Source organism: Drosophila guanche, unplaced genomic scaffold (assembly GCF_900245975.1).
Source record: "Drosophila guanche unplaced genomic scaffold, DGUA_6, whole genome shotgun sequence".
Classification (NCBI taxonomy): domain Eukaryota; kingdom Metazoa; phylum Arthropoda; class Insecta; order Diptera; family Drosophilidae; genus Drosophila; species Drosophila guanche.
Window position 1 is genome coordinate 6,392,378 of NW_022995745.1, and position 19,574 is coordinate 6,411,951.

At 47.7% G+C, this 19,574-nt stretch overlaps 1 protein-coding gene across 6 annotated transcripts in view; it reads left to right on the forward strand.

Moving 5' to 3' along the window:
• Positions 1-19,574, forward strand: part of LOC117581401 (potassium voltage-gated channel protein Shaker) — a 112,259-nt gene that overhangs the window by 24,152 nt on the left and 68,533 nt on the right. For 2 of the 6 annotated variants that reach the window (XM_034268543.1, XM_034268544.1), the window contains exon 1: positions 6,983-8,403. The exons of 1 other annotated variant lie outside the window; for it this stretch is intronic. In XM_034268543.1, coding sequence (XP_034124434.1) covers positions 6,998-8,403 — 1,406 coding nt within the window. In that variant the 5' untranslated portion in view covers positions 6,983-6,997. Of the gene's footprint in view, positions 1-100; positions 163-1,784; positions 1,894-2,162; positions 2,202-6,982; positions 8,404-19,574 lie in introns of those variants that run through there. 3 more of the 6 variants (XM_034268548.1, XM_034268550.1, XM_034268549.1) reach the window with 3 other exon arrangements.

Consider the following 19,574-nt stretch of genomic DNA (forward strand, 5'->3'; position numbering starts at 1 on the left):
GCATTGCAATTGCAGTTGCCTGCCGATAGATATCTCTGCTATTGAACATAGAAACACAATAAATTGTTACCAGTACACGGCGCGAAAAAGTGGAGTAAGTTAATGGATTGCCTGCATGGCCCACATCACGACGACGAACGGCAGCTTAAGCCAAGCGCCAAGGTAAGAGAGTAACACCACCCACTGCCACCCCCTCGCCGCTGTTCATCGCTCTCTCATTCAAACTCTTCCACAGTAGCGCTGCCTCTCACCCACTGCCGCTGCTGCTGCTGCTGCTGCTGCTGCTGTTGTTTCTGAAATGAAAGGAATGTGATTATTATATGTACAATCATAGCTAAGATCAGATCACTATGGATACTTCAATTCAATTCAAAACTTGTAGCACTACAAGAAAATATTAACATACCTTATGCTGTAGGTTATCCCTTATTAGATGTATCAAAGGATACGTATATTAAAATGACAGGGTATCAAAAGCTTCGCAGCACAAAGTTAGCCTATCTATATGGGCCTTTCATTTGTTTGCCACGCGTTTTCGCGTTTATCTGCGCTATTTGCTAAATCATTGCTTTTCTTTTTACATTAAAATCTGGTTTTATTACTTTCTAAATATTTACTTTGGAGCCAGAATTTTCGCATTTACGACTCGCCCCAGAATACGCGCACATAGCGTAGGCTCAGGTGGCGAATGCTGACGGACAGGGAAATGTTTGACGCCCCCAAAAGGTGGGATGGATCACAATTAATGGAACAGACTCCTCAGTTATTGAGTTTGTGTTTAACGATTACTTCCTTTAGCATTTAAATACGACTTATTTAAGGTCATCTTTTCTTTCAACTGCCCTTGATTCACTTTCTCTGGACTTAAAGTAATTGCTGCTGGTTCAGAGCAGTTGATCATCGATACTGGAGTATGTCTTTGGCCTCATTTCCCATGCCCATACCCATACCCATACCCATACCCATGCCCATACTCGTTGCCTCTTTCGCTGTCTTCTTGGCCGACCTTGCCCCGAAACGAGTGCAGAAGAAGAATAAAACTATTTATGTTTTTCATTTTCATTTCATTTTTGAGGCGCTTTATGCTTTGTTTGTTCCCATCGATTGACGCTGCAGCTAATTAACGTGCCCCAAAAGCGCATATGCCCCATGCCCATGAGTCGGGTGGGTGCACGGCGTGCGGTGTGCGGTGTGCAGATGTGCAGGTGATGATTATTAAGACGGACAAAAGACCTTGACAGCGACTTAAAATGTGCTAACAAGCGTGCTCTCATGTCACTGGGGTCTTAGCTCTCCACACGCTCTCATCTCTCTCTCTCTCTCTCTCCCCTTCTTACTCTCTCATAATTTATCTGTCTCTCGCTTGGACCTCTCTCTATTCACTGTTTTGCTCTGAAGAGCAATGCTGTCAGCTGTATCTCTCTCCCGTTTCCGGCTGTGGCCAAAGCCAAGGTGCAACCCCCTTAAAATTCAATTAGAACGGCCTGGGAATGACCAGGGCAGTGGATCGAAGCGAAGAGTACCCTGGCATTGGTTAGAATTACCGAATCGAATCTGCCAAACGCAAAGCTATAAATGCATCACACACACGGGAGGGTCGTACACTGTCCAAAAAGGGTATGAAAATATTGTGACCATTGTGCGTTGATCGACCATCGAACCATACAGCCATACACAATGTGGCTGCGGCTGTGTCTGTGGCGGTGTCCGCCCGCAACGCTGTTGCACTTTTAAGTGGCGCGCGCGCCCGTTCACATCGTTCCCAGGCCCAGGCCGAGTCGAGTTCGTGGGTTGTCGCGTGGGTGCCGGAAAAGCCAGTAAACTGGTAACTGGAATAATGCATGCGGCGTCCAATGTACGCTCGCCAGCAGAGATGCGTCACAAGAAGAAGAGGTACATCGCTCTGCTGCTGCGGCAGAAGGAGGAGGAGGAGGAGTCAGGGGAGTGTCAGAGCTCCCGGTCCCCTGATCCATGCATCCATGGATACATGGATCATCCCCCGGACTGAAGCGGGACTTACAGTGATTCTGTGATTTGTATTTTCATTGCTAATTCTATTTTCTTTTGATTTTATTTGATGGTGTGTGTGTTTTTTTGTGTGTTGGTACGGAATTATGGAAATGTGAAAATATATGGAAATGTGGATCCGGGTGCCGTAACAGGCAAAAGCAGTTCGTCATGCAGGATAACTATAGGATGATGTAAATATGACGTTCCCCCCGTCCACGTTCCTCTCTCTGTCTCTCAAAGTAGAGCTCCAATTGTAGCAACTGCTATTTGCATTACTTATAAGCCCCCTTTCTCTTTTTAATTGCTGATTCTTTTGCACTTTTTAATTATTAATAAACAAATCTAAGCTTCTCTCCGCCTCTCCAAAAACTATTCGTAAATAGCTAAAAATATTCCCAACTAAATGAAAAGGTTATTCAGGGCCCGACGAGCTTCAATTCAAATCAAAAATCTTCCCTTTTTTTGTGTTGAATTTTTGGCTCAGTGTGTGGAAACATGAGAGAGAGGCCGTTTATGGATTTCTGTGGCAGTTGCTGCAAGGAGTTGGTTGCCACAGCTGAAGTGCCAGAACGGATATGTTAGGCGGCACGAAGCAGCCCCATCAACTTCTTGTCGCTTGCCCCACTCTCTGTTCATCTATTTCTTGCGGCCACTCATTCTCAGGGGTCAGGGGTCTCCCCTTTATCCTCTCTTTCACTCTCTGTGCCACTGGTGTGTGCCGCTTTTTGATTGCCACAACCTTGACGTGAAGCGGAAATATTTGCCCAGCACTTTCGCCTTTGGTTTTTCTTTGTTCGGGGTTTCCATTTTCGGTTTTTGGGCTTTCGACTTTCTGTTTTTGCTTTTTTTCTTTCGTTTTTTTTTTTTAGGGAAATTTTTTAATTGATTTGCCTTTCTTGCTGTTGTTGTTGTTGCTTTTTGTGGCGGTTCTCTCGCCTTCACCGTGGCCGTGACCAGTTAGCCGCAAAAAGCGAACCTCATTCGTCCAGCCTTCCAGCCTTTCCTCGATTTCGCGGCAGTCGTCTCCTTCTCCGCCTCCTCCTTTCTAGCCGCTTTCTTTATGGAGCACACACGCACATGGCCTACGTGTGTACATACGTGTGTGTATGTGTGTGCCCCATCAATTTTGTTATTTTTAGCATGCAAATCGTTTTGTCAGCCTTCAAGGCAGTGGCGGCGGCAGCAGAGCGTCAGAGCGGAGCAGTGGAGAGACCGCCAGCTGACGGACCAGATCCCCCCCATTGATGATGAGCTTCTCCGTCAGCCACGCTGCAATTGCAATCCCCTGCAGTTTTGTTATTCCTGAGACAATGTCGAATGGGTGGATGGGTGGGTGGTTGTGTGTGTGTGTGTTGGGGGTTAGGGGTTGGACCTCCCACGTTGGTGGTTTTCGAGTGGTTCCGAATGGTTGCAAACCAAAACAAAAAAATTGCTTTATTTGTTTGTTTTCTCGTTCGTCATCATTTGCTGTGGCAACACTGGTTGGGAATAAATTTGATCAATATTTCCTTTTTTTTTTTTTGGTGGGCCACAGCCCCAGTTGCCGTCCAACCCGTACCCCCACTGCTTGCGACCATTCTCCTCACGTGCCGTGACTGCTTATTAGCCATGAAGGTTACCAGCGTCAGCGTCAGCTGAGTAAAGGCTCATGCCACATGGCCGCATGGCATGCAACCCCTGCATCTCCCGCCCGTCTCTGTCGTCTCCATTTGCATGGGGCAGCAAGGCATGCTAGGCATGGCAGGCAGGCCACTAACAACAACAGCGACAGCGACAGCGACAGCGACAGAACCACTGGCCATGATCCACGATTTGGTCCAACATTGCGTATGCGTCATATGCTCAATGTTGCCCCATGCCACATGCCCCATTGGACCGCCCGCAGGCAACAAATTGCACTCGCGCATGCAATTTCATTCAACCCTGAGCCCTTGCAACGATTGCCCCCTCGAGACCCCGAGACCCAGAGACCCATAGAGACCCACCCACAAAAAACCAGAATATGAAATATGAATTGGAATTTGAATCGAAATTTCAATGGAAATTCAAGTCAGAATCGAAAAACAAGCATCAATGAGGGGAGATGTGAGATATTTATGATAATGTCACAGATTTCCATGCTCGTATATTATCCCGAAATAAAGTGGCAAAGGAATAGTTTTGGGACTCTTGGTAAACAAATTTGTAAATGAAATTATTATTATTATTCGCTTACTTTTCTGCTAAAGATCAAGGAGCTGGATATTCGGATATGGATAACTCTGGGAGATTGACATTGAAAACAGATTTAAGTGTCTCTCTATGCGTAAGTTTTAGCTTCATCCATGTGCAGCCTCTGTGCCTGTTAGCAGCAGATGGGTTTCAGGGCTCTGCCAGCAGTGGCATTGCGTCGCATCGCATCGTCTACCGATGCACACATTAACATTAATCGCTTGCTCTCTTTCTCGGGCCAAACGGGGCAACTGTTACGAAACCGTTGATGAGGAGCGTCGGAAGGGGGAGTGGAGGAAAGCGGCAAACGAGCAAAACAAACTACGAAAATGAGGAACGCCCGACAGAGAGCCGAGTGTCCGCACGAAGGGCGGGCAGCCGAAACCGAATTGAAATGTTTCGCTCGACAGACCGAATCTCACTCACATTTGCACGTATTCACACTCATGCTTTGGCCCTCACTCACTCAGACTTGGCCCTCACTTAGTCGGCACGCCTTCCGCCCCCTTCTCAATCGCCACTCAATCTGGCTAACCCGCCCATAGAGCTGCTGTTGAACGAAACGTTCTTCCTCTGTATGTAAATCTAGCTGAGTGCAGAATGAATTTAGGAATTTTGGATGGTCAATCGCTATCCTGTGCATCCTTTTTCCATGGTGAAGAAATCTGTACGAGAACTCATTTTGTCTTTTGGAATGGAAGCGCAAGGCTTCATGGAAATGAAATGCCTAAAGGGGTTTGGGTTTTCTGCTTTAAAATATGTTTTGAAATGACAAATAATTTGTTTGTTAATTAGGAATATTTCTTTGCTATTTTTGGGACACTTTCTTGAGTTAAAAGTGGGTTCCACTCTTTGGCGTTCAATCAATCAGGTTCATTCCCTCTCAGTCTTTAACCGAACTCATTCACATTTCTCACTCAACCCATCCCACCCCTCTTTAACCCACTCTCACTACCTATCTCTCTCTCTCTCTCTCTCTGTCACCCTGTCTCTCTCTATCGCCTATCGAACTCGTTGACTCTTTCATACACTTACACTTGAAGTTCACGAGCAGTTGGCCTGTGGTTCGGCTTTTTGGTTTTTCACTCGAGTTAAGCATGTGTTTGTTTGCTTGTATGTGTATGTGTGTGTGTGTGTGCGAGTGTGTGTGTGTGTGGTAGTACAACATTTAGTTAAGTTAAGCGCTGAAGTGAACTCAACTGAACCGAAAACTGGCCCGAAATTGAAACGATGAAACGATGAGGAATCGTTGCCCCGTATGCCACGTGTGTGTGTGTGTGTGTGTGTTTATGTTCGTGTGTGTGTATGTGTTTGTGTGTGTGCTGGTATGATTCAAGTGCTGCCTGCCTGACTTACATTTCTGGCCGATTGTTTGGCATTTTCCGTCTTCTTTTTTTTTTTGGTGAAGACGTCGCCACGCCGCTGCTGCCACTGCTGCTTTTGGTGCTCCTGCTGGTGCTTCTGGTTCGGCGAATAGTTTGTCCCGGCCAGCCAAGCCAGGAAGCCAGTTAACAGAGCTTCGTGCTCTCTTTCTCTCTCTGTCCCTGTCCCTGTCTCTGCCTCTGCCTCTGACTGTGCCCGTGTCTGTGTGTCGCTGTGTGTGTGCGTGTGGCAACTTCGTTGTTGGTGCTGGTGCTGCCACTGCGGCTCTGTTTGGCTCTGAGCATTGTCAACAACGCGGCACAAAGTTCATACAATTGTGACACGCGGCGCGTTAAGCACGTGGCTCTGACTGATAACACTAGACCAGAGGTCAGAGCTGTGTCCCAAAAGGATTGACAGGACTTGAACCATTCAAGAGGGTGCCAGTGCCAGTGATATTGATAGTGCCGCCGCAAGAGGGACTTGCACGAAAACTTGTAAATGTGGCCGGAAATGGTTGCACCGTACGACAGATAGAGACAGAGGGAGCGTGCGACAGAGAGAGCTGACAGCAGAGTGTGCAACGCGTTCATAAAAAATGATTAATTAATGAATAATCCATGAATTGTTTTTTTTTTTGTTGTGCAACGCCTCGAAGCAGGCAACAACTTGCAGTGACAAAAGTGCGTGAGTTTTTGTGCAGAAATAATGTGTTCACATTTTTTGTTCAAGTGCCACACACACACACACACACTCAGAGAGTGAGATAGAGATAGTGGTAGTGCACCCCAGACAGAGAAGGGGCTTAGGTCCTCGGCCCCAGGCAGTGCCTTCGACTCGGTTTCAAAAATTTGGAACTATTCCAGCACGGGCGTTTGCTTGAAGCTGCTAAAAATTAACACAATAAAAACTAGTTCTTTGTAGCTGGAAATATAAACAAATGAAAAGAGACCAAACGAATTTTAACACTTGCCGATTCATTGCTTTATTTGTGTTCATAAATATATTAGTTTGTTTGTTAGACATTTCCTCTTCCAATTGATGCATTTTATAATTTTGAGTTGAAATAAAATGCAGCTTTAATAACAGCAACTAGCAAAGAGGATGCAAGTGTGAAATATTCGTTAGTAAATTTGAAATATATTCAAGCAAAAGGTGCTAAAAGTAAATCAAATAAATAACTAAAGCAAGTGAATGAAATATCTCCGAATGCAACATGCAACAATTCACACTAAATGCTTGCTACAAATTACAGAGCTGACAATAATGTGAAAAGAAAAACAACAACAACAAAAAGAATAAGGAAAATTAAATGGGAAAAAAGAAAACAAAGAAAAACTCAACTAAAATGTATACAAAATTGATGTAATTTGAAGTTGCAACAAACATTCGCTGTGGCACAAAGACAGCGACCATGAATGGCAACAGTGCCCCCAGCAATGAACAGCAGCAGCAGCAGCAGCAGCAGCAGGCAGCTGGTCCAGCACCAGCAGCAGCAACATCGGGACCTGAGGCAGCAGGGGCAGGTGTTGGCAACTCGCCGCGTCCTGCCACAGCGCCGGCACGCACCACCGATTCGAGCAACAACAATAATAACAACAACAATAACAACACCACCAGCAGCAGCAGCATCAGCTATAGGGTGAATCTGAGCAACATAAACAACAACAGCAGCAGCAGCAACACGAGCAACACCAGCAACACCAACAGCAATCGGCAGGCAAGCAACAACAATCACAATGAGAGCAGCACGGGGCTGGTGGTCAACACTGGTGGCACAACAGCAACAGCAACAGCAACACCTGCTGCAACTGCAACTGCCACGAGCAGCAGCAGCAACAACAACAATCACATCTATGTGAATCCGCACAGCTACGACAGCAGCACCACTGGCAGCGTAAGTGGCTCCACGGCGGTGATGCTGCCACTGCCACTGAGCAATCCGTTGACGCTGCAACTGCCACCAGCAGGAGGAGGAGCAGCAGGAGGAGCAGCAGACACCCATTTGCAGCAGCAGCAGCAGCAGCAGCAGCAGCAGCAGCTCAACACGGGTGCCATCAGTCGAACGGGCACCTCCACGTCGACAACGCTGAGCACTTTGAACACATATCTGTTCCCCTGTGGCGCCTCGGACTCGGCGGGCACACTGGGCGGTGGCAGCTGTGATCTGGACAGCAATTTCAGCCAGATGGTCAATGGAGCGGGCAGCAGCGAGGCGGGCAGCAGTCTCAGCCAGAGCACAGCGCCCGTCGGCCTGGGCATGGGCATGGGCTTGGGCGTGCAGCTGGGCCTGGGCTTCATCAGCGGCAGGCGGCGCATACGGCGGCTGTTTGGTGTGCCCGAACCCACCAGTCTGGGCACAAACGGCGCCAATCCCTATGCGGCGGCCACGCTGCGGCGACGCAGCTCACAGCTGGGGCAGTTCGGTAGCAAGCGGCGGGAGCGTGAGCGGGAGCGAGAGCTGGAGGAGATTGAGCAGCAGCAGCGCATTGCCACGGTGGCCTCTGCCAATGCGGCATTCCTCGAGCGACGTGAGATGCAGCTCCAGCAGCAGCATCAGCATCAGCAACAGCAACAGCAACAATTTCTGCCACAGCAGCAGCAGCAGCAGCAGCAGCAGCAGCAGCAACAAATTCAGTTCATGTTCCATCCGTTGCAGCCGGAGCCACAAAAGAAGAAAAAGAAAAAGCCACCGGGTCCGCCGGCCCAGGCCCGGCAGCAGTCATCGCGCACCATGGACGACCCAATGATGAATCGGCCGCGCAAGAGCACGCCCGCCAAGAAGGCCAAAAAGGCCGCACCGGAGAATCCCTATGAGAAGTACCCACAAAATCACAATCCCAAAAATCTAAATAAACAAAAAACAAAAATCAGAAATCCAAATCAGAGCAAGCCAAAAGCACAAAGCAAATCGCTCTTTAGCCACTTAAGCCACGCCTCAAACGCCCAAATGCCAAAAAGCCAAAAATGCAATTATGAAAATTTTGCATTTAAAATATTATATAGAAGCCGCCAACGAAGAACGATGACGAAGCTTTACTTTTTTTTTCAACAATTTTTAATTGAAGCGCTTAACAAATTTTTGCTTTGAATTTAATTAATTTTTGTTGTTGTAAAGATTTGAATAAAACGTTGATGACTATCGAATACTCGACATAAATATTAATGAATACTTTTTAAATACGTTTTTTCCGCTTTGCTTTTTCGCTTATTCCAATGCTTTTAGCGGCTTGTTGATACCCTGCCAATGACCATATTATGTCCACACCCCAACTTGTTCTGTAATCACCATCCCACAAGCACCAATGAATCTATCCATACATCTATCTATCGAATATACTTTGAGGAGCGTGTACACACGCGTATGCGTAATGCTCGAAACAAATTTGCCCCTGGGGGGTCAGGAGCCAAGTCGCCGCCAAGTCAATGCCCCGGCAAGCAGCAGGCGGAAGAGAGCAGCCAAATGGTAGCCGTAAGCCGAATCCCGGATCTATTCTCGTATGGGAATCAACAGACAGCAGACGGCAGGCGGCAGACGACAGACGGCGCCAGGCTCCAACTCTGCTGAACTCTACGCCAAAAATCAAATATAAACCAGTGAGAAATTTCCGCATGGGCGCAACGAAGTTTTGAATGCCTTTTCCTGGATAAAGATTTCGTTACGTGTGGTATGAAAAGAGTTTGAAACACAATTCAAACGGTTCCCATTGGGTTTGTGGATGTCGAACTTGTTCATGGGAAAGGGTATCTATCCGCAGGCACCGATGCTTGGCATTGGGTGGTGGAATTTTGGTTAGGGGAAGTGTAAAACTAAATGTGCGTCTAACTGGAGCCAGCATAAGTCAGTGTCCTGCTATTGTCTCCTGTTTCTGGCCCCTGTCTCTGTCCCTGCCTCATTGCGTATACGCCACCGACTACACAGAAAAGACACTAAAAAACACAAAAGACAAATGAGCAAAATCAAAGTTAATTTTCTATTCTATCCGAGAGATGTTTACGGGATGGCGCTGCCTTTGTTTATTCTCTTTGCTGATTCTGGCATATATTTAACGCTTTTATGTTATGTGAATGTGAGTGCGGTGGGGGAACAGAGGGGGCTGGGTCAACAGGGGGGTGATGGTGGTGGTGGCGGGATTTAAATGTCGCAGGGAAATTGCTTTAATGTGACTTGCGTGTCCGGGGCTGCGCCCTTTGTTGCTGTTTCTCTGCTGTTGCCGCTTGTTCTTTTCTCTGCTTTTCCACGTGTTTCTGTTGTTTTTTCTGCCCCCTCTTTCTCTTTCTCTTTTTGAGGAATTTATGTCAATGCCACAAACGACAAACAACAAACAGCAAGCAATAGGGGGAAGAGAGAGATAGAGAGAGAGAGAGCGAGAATGGGTAGAGGCTCAGTTCGTGGTACTCCCTTTTCTTTGGCCCAAAAAGCATTACTCTGCAGTTTTGAGTTAATTGGCAAGAGTCATACCCTGTCAGCCACCCACCCACCCATCACCCACGTAGTGGCCAACACGTGGGCGACACAGAGAAAGATACACAGCGATTGAGCGAGAAAGAGAGAGAGAGAGAGAGAGAGAGAGAGTGGAGGAAAGGGAACACGCGACGCCATGGCTGCGACATGTAGCCGCCATTTAAATTGCCCGGCAGAGTCGACCTCGCCACACAGAGCCACACACTAGTCACTCCCCCAAACCCCAGACCCCGTCCACCTTCTGCCCCTTCACTTCTACACACTCCTCGCCGACGAGCACTTACCCCTAAAACACCAACAACCCAGCCATACCCCCCCTTCCCGGACAAGAGGCAGACCCGGAATGAGACATGTTGCCCTTGATTTGTGTGCACGGCATGTGGCGGCGTGTTGACTATTTGCATTGCATGCCATGCCGCTCTCTCTCTCTCTCTCTCTTTCTGCACATATATTGGTGTGCTTATGTGTGTGTGTGTTTGTGCGTCCAATAATTTCGTAACATGGCCTTTGTGGCGATCTTTGCACTGCGATAAGCCCCCCGCCGCCGCCAAACAAGGGCAAAAAAAGGACGCGGCGCGAAGGGCGGAGGGATGGGGTGGTAAACTCATTGAGTCCGGCCACTCTCAACATTTTTTCTTGCTGTATACTGCAGGGTATTCACTTTTTACAAAGTGCCCAGCCCACTCGTTGCAGGTGGGTCCTCGGCTAAACAAAATCTTGATACAATCACACTTTTCACTTTATTTTAATGACTTTAAAGGGTATTCCATGCTTCCATGCTGAGCGAACAAATTGCTCTCTCTGAATTTGTCGTTGCCTTGTGTGTGAGCTGTCGAGGAAGTGTAAAGGCCTTTGGTGAGGACAAAACAATTCGTAGCTCCAATGCATTTGCCTAACTACACTTATTGGCTGTACCCTACACTACCCTACCCTATCCTACCCGCTCTTTGGGCCCACTCTTTTAGCCAACTCTTTTGTGTGTTTGTGTTTGTGTGTTGGGCCCAATGCCAAATGACTCGCATATTTAGATGGAAATTGTTGCTATTATCGCTGAATTTTTGCCTAATGGCCGGCAATTATGAATTACTTAATGTCATTCGTAGCCCTTGTACCTTCTACTTGACCCTCTGCTCAACCTCCGCCGAGCAACTCTCTCTGACAATGAACTTTAACAAATCGCGGAAATATCTTGTGCAGTTTCTGCTTAAAAGTTTATTTTATATCTTGCAATTTTATACAAATAGTTTATGCCACACTGCCCCTTGCCACGCCTTGGCTACATCACATTAATTGTCTGCCGCAGGACCTTTTCCCACAACCAAATTGCGAACGCCAAAAAGTATGCTATGGCAACGATTGTTCGCTTACGTTTTGTATTCCTAGGTGTGTTTGTGTTTGTTTGTTTGTTTGTGTGTGTGACCCAACTTTAGCTCAAGAGCCAGCAATTAGTCGACACCCCGCCGTAGCCGCAGCCCCTGCCCCTGCCCCTGCCCCACCTCTCTCGCCCCCGCTGCAGGTACAACCTTGAACTCGCCGGCAAATCGAAGCACGAAACGAGCACAAAGCGAATGAAAGTAAAAGTTGCACGTGCGACTGCTGCTGCTGCTGCCTGCCTGCCACTTGCGGCAGCTGCATGAATAATGTGAATGCACCACCAGCACATCCCCGCCCTCTCCCCTTCCGCTGCTCTGCCCCTGCTCCTCCCTTTTGCCACTGTGTGAAGGTCGGAGCGGTGCAGCGCGGAGTCACAGACGACTGCAGGCCACAGGAATCCATTAGGCCGTGCAACGCGAGCTCAGCTGATGAGCCTGCCACCGTCTGCCTGCTGACGTCATTGGTGTGCCACAGGCCGGCCCTTCTTCCGCACCTGCCATCACCTGGAGTCGCGCGTCTGCCCCAATCAAAGTCTTTGGAGTTGGCTTTCGCCTTTTTCTTTGTCTTTGGCCTACCAGAATTTATTTATTTATTGAGCGCTGCGACAAAAATGTTGTACGAAAGAACTTGCCCCCCCCCCGCCTGCCACAGTGCGGGCGACGACGGCGACGTCAGCAGCGATTTATTTAGCGACAGTTTGTCGTTCATCTTTTTTTTATGGCCACCGCCAGCCACACACTGCCCCCTGCGACCGAATGTTGCTGCTGCCACCACTGAATGTTGCTGCCACTGCCGAATGTTGCTGCTCCTGCTGTCATTTATTTGCCGTCATAAACTTTCAATGGAATCACGCAAGCCAAGTTGCTCGTGCCCCACTTGCCACCCGCTGCCTGCCTGCTGATTTCTTTTATTGTTTCGCATTTGACAACAGTCATTGGCTCCAACCAAAAAGAAAATGTGACAACGACAGCAGCAGCAGCAGCAGCAGCAGCAGCAGCAGCACCAACAATAGTTGGAGACCTCCCCAGTGGAGCAGCACACGCATTACCGCCTCCACGCCTCACGCTGCAGCCTTCAGCCTTCAGCTTCGTTTTGGCTGGCACTTCATGGCTCGATCTGCCCTTCCTCCCATGTGCCCTTTTCTTGGGAATATGCAGCCAAAAGGCGAACAATAAGCAAATCGACTAAAAGGCAAAAGACAAAAATTATTGGTTATAGATCAAGCAAAAGGCTTACGAAGCATTGGATACCCCTGTGCTGATTTGATGCCTTTTGGCTGCTATCTTTGATGATTATGAAATGAAGAATATATCCTATACAGGGTGGCTAGTGCTGCTCCTTCTTCTTAGCTCTATATTGCTTTGGTTTCTTGAGCTCATCTTCATCTTCTTCTATCGATTTTGGTCGATTACTTTCGGGTTAATTCTCCTCCGCCATATTTCAATACATTTCTGCAGCACAGCCAGTCGCAAGCGTTCCACTTTTCGCATTCAAATGGCACCACTCATTTTCTTAGGTATAAAAACATCTTCCATTGAAGCTTCCATCTTTCATCTATTATCTATTATCTTGTACAAGAAAATCCTGCAATTCTTGGCAGCAATCGAATCAGCCGAAATCCTTCGTAAGTATTCAGCAAAGTAGATGGGTATTTTCTAGTCCAAATATTGCATTACGATGTTGTTTTTCTCAAGTTTTTCTCAGCATTCCCTCTCTCTCTGTGTCTCCCTGTGTGTGTTTGTGTTTGTGTTTGGGCACTTCTCTTTGTATAAATAACATTTTTGTCAAGTGGCTTGTATGACAAAGTGTCAGCCATAAGTGTAGGACTTGTGCGCACACACACGTGCTCGTATTTTTATATGTGTATATGGGACTAGGCCTATTGGGCACTCGAGTGGCTGCAATTGCTGATGTGGCTGCTGCCACTGCCACTGCCTCTGCCTCTGCCTCTGGCTCTGCGCTGTTCTTGCAGTTCAAACGCCAAAATGGCAAACAACAACAATAACACTCGCAACCAGCTGCTGCTGCTGCTGCTGCTGCTGCAGTCATAGTCGCTGTTTTGTTGCCGCCTCTGCCTAATTGTTGTTGTAGGCCGACGACTGCCTTTCGCCAGTTGCCCCGAATCCGCCTCGTTGCCCGCATAGCCTGGCGTCTGCGTTGCCCTTTTCCTTTACTCTCTTTTGCATACCCTTTTGGGCGGAGTGTGATCGACTTTTAGCACTGCAATGAACATAAAATCGAATATTGAATGCAGGATACACCCGGATATCTGTGTGTCCTGTTGCAAGGGTATTCAATGCTTCGCTCTGGGTTTTTGCTGTAATTTGTAGAGACTTTTACTGCCATTCCTCGCAGTGTTGCCGCTGCTGCTGTGGTGACAAACATTTTTGTTGGCGTCCTTTATGTGTCGCGTAGCCGCTGCCGCTGCCACGGCCGCTGCTGCCTGACATTTTTCCTTTCTTTTATTTGGTTGTTGTTGCATTTGTCTGCCATTTGTTTTTCCTTTCCCTTACATTTTTCGGCAGTCAGGCACAACATTTTCGGCTGTCGGTCTGGGTTTGTCTGAGTTTTCGGTATTTTTTGGTTTTTTTTCTTCGGTTTTTCGGTTCTGCAGCCTGATGTTGCTGCCGTCCACGTTGCAGTTGCACTCGGCGCGGAAAGCGGAAGCGTTGCTGGCTCCTCGCTCCATGCGGACCGTCAAACAAGTTTTGCGGCATCAAAGTTTCGCCTCATCGTCGCTGTCGCTGTCGGTGTCGCTGTCGCTGTCATCGCCATCATTGCAGTCACAGTGGTCCGGTCCATTGTCCCGGTTGCTCCATCTGATCCTCGCCCGAGTGATTGCTGTCTCCCCGTGTAATCCCTGCGATCCGTGAGTGCCGTTTGTGTGCGTGGGCTCCATCCGCAGCATGGCAGCCGTCGCAGCCGCAGTGTCGTGCAAAACGCATTCCGGCTGGCCAGTGGATTGCCGAGTTCTTTTTGTTGTTCAAGTTTTCTACATTTTTTTCACGTGAGCTCTGTTGTCGTGTTGTGTTCTGTGAAGTGGAGGAGTATCAGCAGCAGCAGCAGCAGCAGCAGCAGCAGCGGGAGGAGCAGCAGGAACAGGATGTTCATCTACAGTGCCATCGTTGATGAGCTGGATAAAATGTAAATATGGTTACAGTGAAGCCATTGATTTCTGATTTCTGGTTTCTGATTTTGTTTTTTGTTTTTTTTTTGCTGATTTTGACCCCAACCAAAAAGAGCATCAGAAATACTCGTAATTGAAATATTAAAAATGCATCCACGGGCAGTGGCCGGAAAGCCGGAAGGCGAAAGGAAGCGGAAAGAAAAAAACCCAAAAATACTCACACACACACACACACACACACACACACATATTCAATTATGCAAAAATTCTGTCAAATTCTGTTGCTCTGGCTCTGGCTCTGGCTCTGGCTCTTTTGGTTTTTCTGTTTTACTTTTTTTTTTGTTGAGTGAAAATCAATTGATACGCAAATCACGTCCACAGTCCGCTCTGCGCTCTCTACAACCATTTGCACTTGCCATTTTCCACCGTGTGACATCGTTGTGTGCTGACCCCAGCCGAAAATAAACTCCATTGACCGTTTGCCACTCGACTGCGACTTTTGCTCGTCTCCCAAAATGCGGCAACTTCGTCTGCCTCTTCGACTTCCCCGCCACTGCCCCAGAAGTGGCGCTCGGTCGCCACCTGGATGGGCATGCACTGAGCGAAACTCGTTGCTCGTTATGGATTTGTCTTGGGATTATATGGGATTTGACCAGATCGATCTTTTACCTCTAACTTTTCTATATATCATTGGCATTTCTCTTCCTTAGAGGCATTTTTCTCTTCGTTTCCATGTCCCCATGTAGCTCTTGATCTGCGACAATTTGTGTATATTTTATTTCTTGCAAGCTTTCCACGAATATGTGTCAGGAATTGATTTCAATGTTGTATCTGCACGTTCCTCTGTGTCGATTATGGATCCATAATGAGCATGATTTCTTTGTTGTGTTTCTCGTGTGTCGATCGTGGAGTAGTCCCAGTTCCAGTAGCCCCAATTTGTTTGGCATTTTTACACCATTTTTTTGGCAACCACTTTTACTTGGCAGAAAGTTTCTTGTAGTTTTCATCTTATTTGTTGGTTCCCCAGCTTTGTCTCCATTAGAGCCATAAATCCGTGTCACACGTTCGTGTGTTGGGGCACTTCCCACTGCGCCTTTGGCCCTCCGTGTCTCTGGTTCGTCAATTCAGCTCATTCCTCGCCTAGTTGACTTGGCTGCTCATGTGTTGTCTGACACCAGACCAGACACCCATCCAGACACCCATCCTGCCAGCCTGTCTATCCATCTGCTTTTGGATGTGGCTTGCACTTTTGTCTAAGCCTCGAGTCGGTGTCTTAAACGGGCCAACGCCATATCTTTCAGTGGCGGAATGTGGAACAGCAGTTGGCTATAATTACACACACGTTTCTCTCTCTCTCTGTCTCTCTCTAGCTGTCTCTTTCTGTGTCTCTGTAAATTGTGTAACCAACAGACAGACAGGCAGACAATAAAAGTAAAAGTAACTGAATTTCAGGCGACTTTCTGGGCCCCGATTGCACCGTCTTTTGCTTCCAAAAATGTGGAATGTGGCAAGCATAAGTTGTTTGCAAAGGCAAAGGTTGCAAAGGGGGAGATCGGGGCCTGACAGGTGGCAGCCACCAAGCGACGTGCACGGTGTGCACCTTGGGGGGTATGGTGTGGCGCCCAAGAAACGTTTAACGTTTTAGTTTCATTCTCATTTTCGCCCATATTCTACATTCCCATTCCCCCCCCATTGCCCATTCTCAATCCCAATCCCCATTCTCATTTCACGTTGCATTCATTTGCATTGCCTGCCACCGGGGAGTTCTTCTACCGTTTTAGTAATCAATTTGTTGTTCTTGTTCTTGTTGCACCCAAATGCTGTCGCTATCGATATGTCTCTCTGTCCAACAGTGTCTGTGTGTAAGTTCGTATGTATGTATCCAGCTGTGTGTGAGTGTGGTTGTGTGTGGTTGTGTGTGGTTGTGTGTGTGTGTGCGTGGCAGTCTCTGGGCGAAAATGTTCCATCGAGACTGGCAGACTGGCAGTTGCATAAACGTCGCACGCGGACGCGGAACGAGCCGGCAAAATCGTATTAAAACTTAATTTTCCTCCTCTTCGATTCACAATCCAACAATTACATAAAGCCACCAGAGGCAGCAGCCAGCAGCCACAGCCACAGCCACAGCATAAGCTGGCATGAGCACTGCGGCAGAAAATGAAATGGAATCCGATTCATGAGTCTGCCAGGCGGCACGACACGACACGACACTCTCGTGCATCTGCCCGCCCCATTGCCCATTCCAAAACGGTTAACCAAAAGCACTGGCTAAATGTGGCAGCCAGCCTCTGATAAGCAGTGATGCTGCCAGTGATGCTGCGCCCTGCATGTGATATTCTCTTTGAAGTTCGATCAGTTTTTGGGTGTTTCGATGGGTATCGCTGCCGCTGCCACTGGCATTGTCATGTCAGCCACTTTTTGTGCTCGTAGTCATTTCGTCGATCGATGGAATACAAACAGCTGATGTGCCATAAAATGCATCCCAGAATCGTGCTGCTAGTTTTTGTGATTTGTTTTGTTGTTGTTGTTGTTTGTGTCGGTTACTGGGTGCGAATGGCATTATGGGCATTGAGGGGAAATTTAATGCACCGAATCAATGTCATATCCGTAATACGAGTAATGCTTTAAAACGCGTTTCGGTGGCTTAAGCACGTTTTACGCACCCATTCACACGGTGTTTGTGTTTGTGTTTGTGTTTGTGGTTGTGTGTGGCTGTGTGCTACGCGCTCTCTTTCGTTCATTCTCTTAGTCTCGTTCTCTCTCTCTCTCTTTCGTTCGTTCGGCTAGCCAGTAACTAATCCATCCATCAGCCATATCAGCGCTCTGTCTCGCTCTGACTCGTGTGTGCGTGTTCGCTCTCTCTCTCTCGCTTTGGCGCCTCTCCTCAGTCCACAAGCCACCCACACGCCTTGTGTGCTCCATTAGTGCGAGTGCTCGTCGTGTTTGACGCTGTATTCTCACGTGTCTAGAGTGGCGTGCTCTCGCTCTCTTTCAAGCAGTGCCAGTGCCAGTGCCAGTTCCAGTACCCACAGCAGCAGCAGCAGCAGCAGCAGCATCCAAACCAACGACACAGCATCACGCAGAGCTAACGGGAAACGTTTTGGCAAAAATGTGAAACACGAAGAAATGTTTGTGATTGCTTCTGGCTCTTGCTCTGGCTCTGGCTGCCTCTGCCACTCTGCTTGTTCTTCTTTGATTTGATTTCGGGGCTGTTGTTCGTTTCGTTTCGTTTCGTTTCGTTTCGTCGTTCGTATCATTCGTCGCAGCATTGTTGTCCCACTGCGATGCGTTGCGTTCACTTTCGTTCGTTGTTTGCCTCTTGGCGCGTCGCGTCGTTCTTCGCTCGTCGCTCGTCGCCTGTCGCTCTGTCACCGTCTCGCTCCTCTATCACTGACTTGTGTCGTGTTCCATTACCGTTTACCGCTTGCCGTTTAGCGTTTACCGTTTGCAATAGTTTGCCGCTCATCGTTATCCGTACTTGTTGTTTATCTCCGTCTCCGTCCCCGTCTCCATCTCTGCATCTTGCACTTTGTCTTGTTTGTTGTTGTTATTGTGCCATTTGAGAACGTTCCGTTACGGCTCTTCCTTCTCCCACTCCCGCTCCACCGCCACATCCTCCTGCAAGTGAATTTCTGTGATTGTCTTCCGCTGACCTGCGCGTAACACAAAACTCTGTTATCTATACATTGTCTCTGTGTGTGTGTGCGAGCCGATTAACAGTAAGGATTTTGATAACAACTTCGTTAGGAGCTTAAAAACATTTGAGCATTCAAATTAAGTTTCTGGTGCCAGTCGTTTCTAGTCTCCTATTAGCTGCAGTGCCTTCATCTGCACTCTCCATGCATCCATCAGCCAAATCTCATCAAACTATAAATTCAATTCAATCTTATCCACAGCATCGACAATAGATAGCTTGGGGCTACAAGAGATGAATCTAAGGAGCAATAATGATGGCAGTCCTCCAGCAAATCTCACGCCTGTGAGTCTCAAACCCTTCGGAGAGCTCCACGCATTCCCTAATTCAATTTGAATCCAAATCCGCTCAACAGTAAATTAAAACTTTAACTCTGACTGTCTTTTGTTCATCTGTAAATGCTCCTAGGGCATCTGCAGTGCTCGTAAACAGATCTTTTGTATTTGTGTGCTCGCTAATGAAAACCATTTTCCTGGCTGAATCTAACCCACAATAATGTCAACTCTTTGAAGAGGTCGGAAAACCTATCAACTGCAAAACGACATTTACCATCTGTGAATCCCACACACACACACACACACACACACACACATTGAAATGACTGGGATTGACCTACCCTACCGTCTGCCTTATCCCATGCCCATCCTCCTCTTCTTCTGGAGCCAAGTTTTCATGTCGATGTCAGTGTGTCAGTGTTACATTGCCAAAGCCGGGTCCATGCCGTGTCCGTGTCCGTGTCCAAGTCCATGAGATGCCGACGTCTCACGAAGCTCTCTCTCTCTTCCTCTCTCTCTCTCTCTCTCTGACCATCTCTTGCTCCTTCTCTTTCCTTTACCCTATTGCTCTCACTATCTCTCTCTCTTGCTGCCTCTCTCTGTGTGTGTGTGTGTGTGTGTGTGTGTGTGTGTGTGCGTTGGGGAAACGTTTTGGCAAATGAAACAACGCTGGGCTGCAATTTACATTTTGGACCGCGCGCGCGGCATTTTCGTTACGTATACGCAATGTGCGAATCGAGGGAAATTCCTCTTTCCGACCAAAAATAAAGCGATAATAAAAACCAACAAAAATTCAAATAAAACAAATTCAAAAACACAAAGTCTGACATACCAATCTGACATTAATCCATGTTGCCATCTTGCTGTGTGTCAGCTTGTGTGTGTGCGTGTGTGTGTGTGTGTGTGTGTGTGCGCGTTAACTGGTTTAGTTGCTTTCCGGTGCTGGTTCCGTTTCTGGCCCAAAACGTAAACAAATTTCCTTAATGAAAAAAAGCAGCGGAAGGCTTGTGCCGTCTGTGTGTTTGTCTCGATCAGGGGCGCATGTCTGCAGTAAGA